The following is a 1943-nucleotide window of genomic DNA, read 5'->3' on the forward strand; positions in this document are numbered from 1 at the left end:
TAGGTCTATTCTCTTTTTTGGATAGCATTCTGCACTAATAATGGTCAAGTCTGAGTTTTGCCAGTCCAAACTGACTGTTTTAGACTGAGAAACGACTGAGAATAACAGAATACTAAAGCAGAAATTGGAATGTGGAATATGGAGGGAATTATCAATTTCTGCCTAAAATCTAGCTGCCAGCAAAATAAACAAGCATACTGTTTTTGTCCACAGGTCTGAAGTGAAATAACAGATGAGTCAGTAGTTGATCCTCTTACTCGGAAATTTGACTGGTTCTATCTAATGCAGTGGAAAATCACATTTTTAAGGCTTGTCTGTCTTTAGATGTCTGTCTTTAAAAAATGATGTATCATTATGGGTCTTTCTTTTACCTCCTATATTTGAATGAGGCAGATGACATGGTTTTAGTGTTCTAGGAAAAATCATGCATTCAATATTGTGACTTTGGATGAAAATAGGAATTAAAAGAGGAAGCAGCACTGACTGAGATATTCTTTTGTTTGCATCAGGAGACCCTAGGACACTATGTCCATTTCCAACATCACAGTCTTCATGCCCTCTGTGTTGACACTGATAGGAATCCCAGGCCTAGAGTCTGTGCAATGTTGGATTGGGGTTCCATTCTGTATTATGTATCTCATTGCTATGATCGGAAATTCTTTGCTTCTGATCATCATCAAATCAGAGCCCAGCCTCCATGAGCCCATGTACATTTTCCTAGGCATGCTAGGGGTAACTGATATTGCACTTCTTACCAGTGTTGTGCCCAAGATGCTTGGAATCTTCTGGTTTCACATACCAGAGATATATTTAGACTCCTGCTTGCTTCAAATGTGGCTCATTCACACATTTCAGGGCATAGAGTCAGGCATCTTGCTGGCCATGGCCCTGGACCGCTATGTAGCAGTCTGTTATCCACTCAGACATGCTGCCATCTTCACTCCCCACCTCATTTCTCAAATAGCAAGTGTGGTAACACTCAGAGCTGCCCTTCTTGTAGCCCCTTGCCTAGTACTGATAAAATTCCGATTGCAATTTTACCACAAAACAGTCATCTCCCACTCCTACTGTGAGCATATGGCCATTGTGAAACTGGCTGCAGGAAATATCCAGGTCAACAAAATCTATGGTTTATTTGTGGCTTTCAACATTGCAGTGTTTGATCTCTCTTTCATTACATTGTCCTATATACAGATATTTATCACAGTTTTTCGTTTGCCCCAGAAGGAAGCTAGGTTGAAAGCATTCAACACTTGTATCGCTCACATCTGTGTCTTCCTCCAGTTCTACTTTCTTGCCTTCTTCTCCTTCTTTGCACATAGGTTTGGTTCTCACATCCCCACTTTTATCCATATTCTCATTTCTAGCATTTACTTGCTGGTCCCTCCATTTCTCAATCCATTTATCTATGGTGCAAAGATGAAGCAGATCCGTATCCAAATGGTAAAAATGTTCCATTCGTAAAATTTACCATAAATAATACTTTGTTGTTTTACTTTTTGTGAATGGTAATGGTATTTCACAATATAATAAAACAACATGCTATTTGAGATTCTTGAGTTTTCTGTTTGTTATATTTGTTGTTGTTTTTAATCTGCCAGCATGTTAGATGGTTTTAGGATCCTATTAGCACATGTCAATTCTTTGTTAATAGGATTATGGACTCTACCTCGGTAGTGAGAGTAAGAATCATAAAAGAGGGGAATTGTGTAAAGGAACATCTTTCCCTTTACTTGCAGATATGGTGATATAATGAACAATTCAGAAAGGGGCTTCTAGGTGCAAGTAATGTATTCTCTTCTTCAACTGGGTTGTTAACGTATTTATGCCTACTTTGTGAAAAATTATTTAAGCTGTACAATATATTTCTATACATATGTTAGACTTCAACACAAAGTTTTAAAATATTAAGTCAATGAATTGTCAGAAATAAAACAAAACAA

General features: G+C 37.7%; 1 protein-coding gene across 1 annotated transcript; it reads left to right on the forward strand.

The window, feature by feature from the left end:
- Nucleotides 1-525: 525 nt before the first annotated feature.
- LOC113904790 (olfactory receptor 52A1-like) lies at nucleotides 526-1464 on the forward strand. Its single transcript, XM_027561879.1, has one exon. It carries the CDS (start codon nucleotides 526-528, stop codon nucleotides 1462-1464), a length of 939 nt encoding a protein of 312 aa, XP_027417680.1.
- Nucleotides 1465-1943: the final 479 nt, after the last annotated feature.

This window comes from Bos indicus x Bos taurus, chromosome 15, assembly GCF_003369695.1.
Source record: "Bos indicus x Bos taurus breed Angus x Brahman F1 hybrid chromosome 15, Bos_hybrid_MaternalHap_v2.0, whole genome shotgun sequence".
In the NCBI taxonomy this organism is placed as follows: domain Eukaryota; kingdom Metazoa; phylum Chordata; class Mammalia; order Artiodactyla; family Bovidae; genus Bos; species Bos indicus x Bos taurus.

Coding starts and splice junctions, on each gene's coding strand:
- LOC113904790 (XM_027561879.1), top strand. CDS start 526: ATGTCCATTTCCAACATCACAGTCTTCATGCCCTCTGTGTTGACACTG.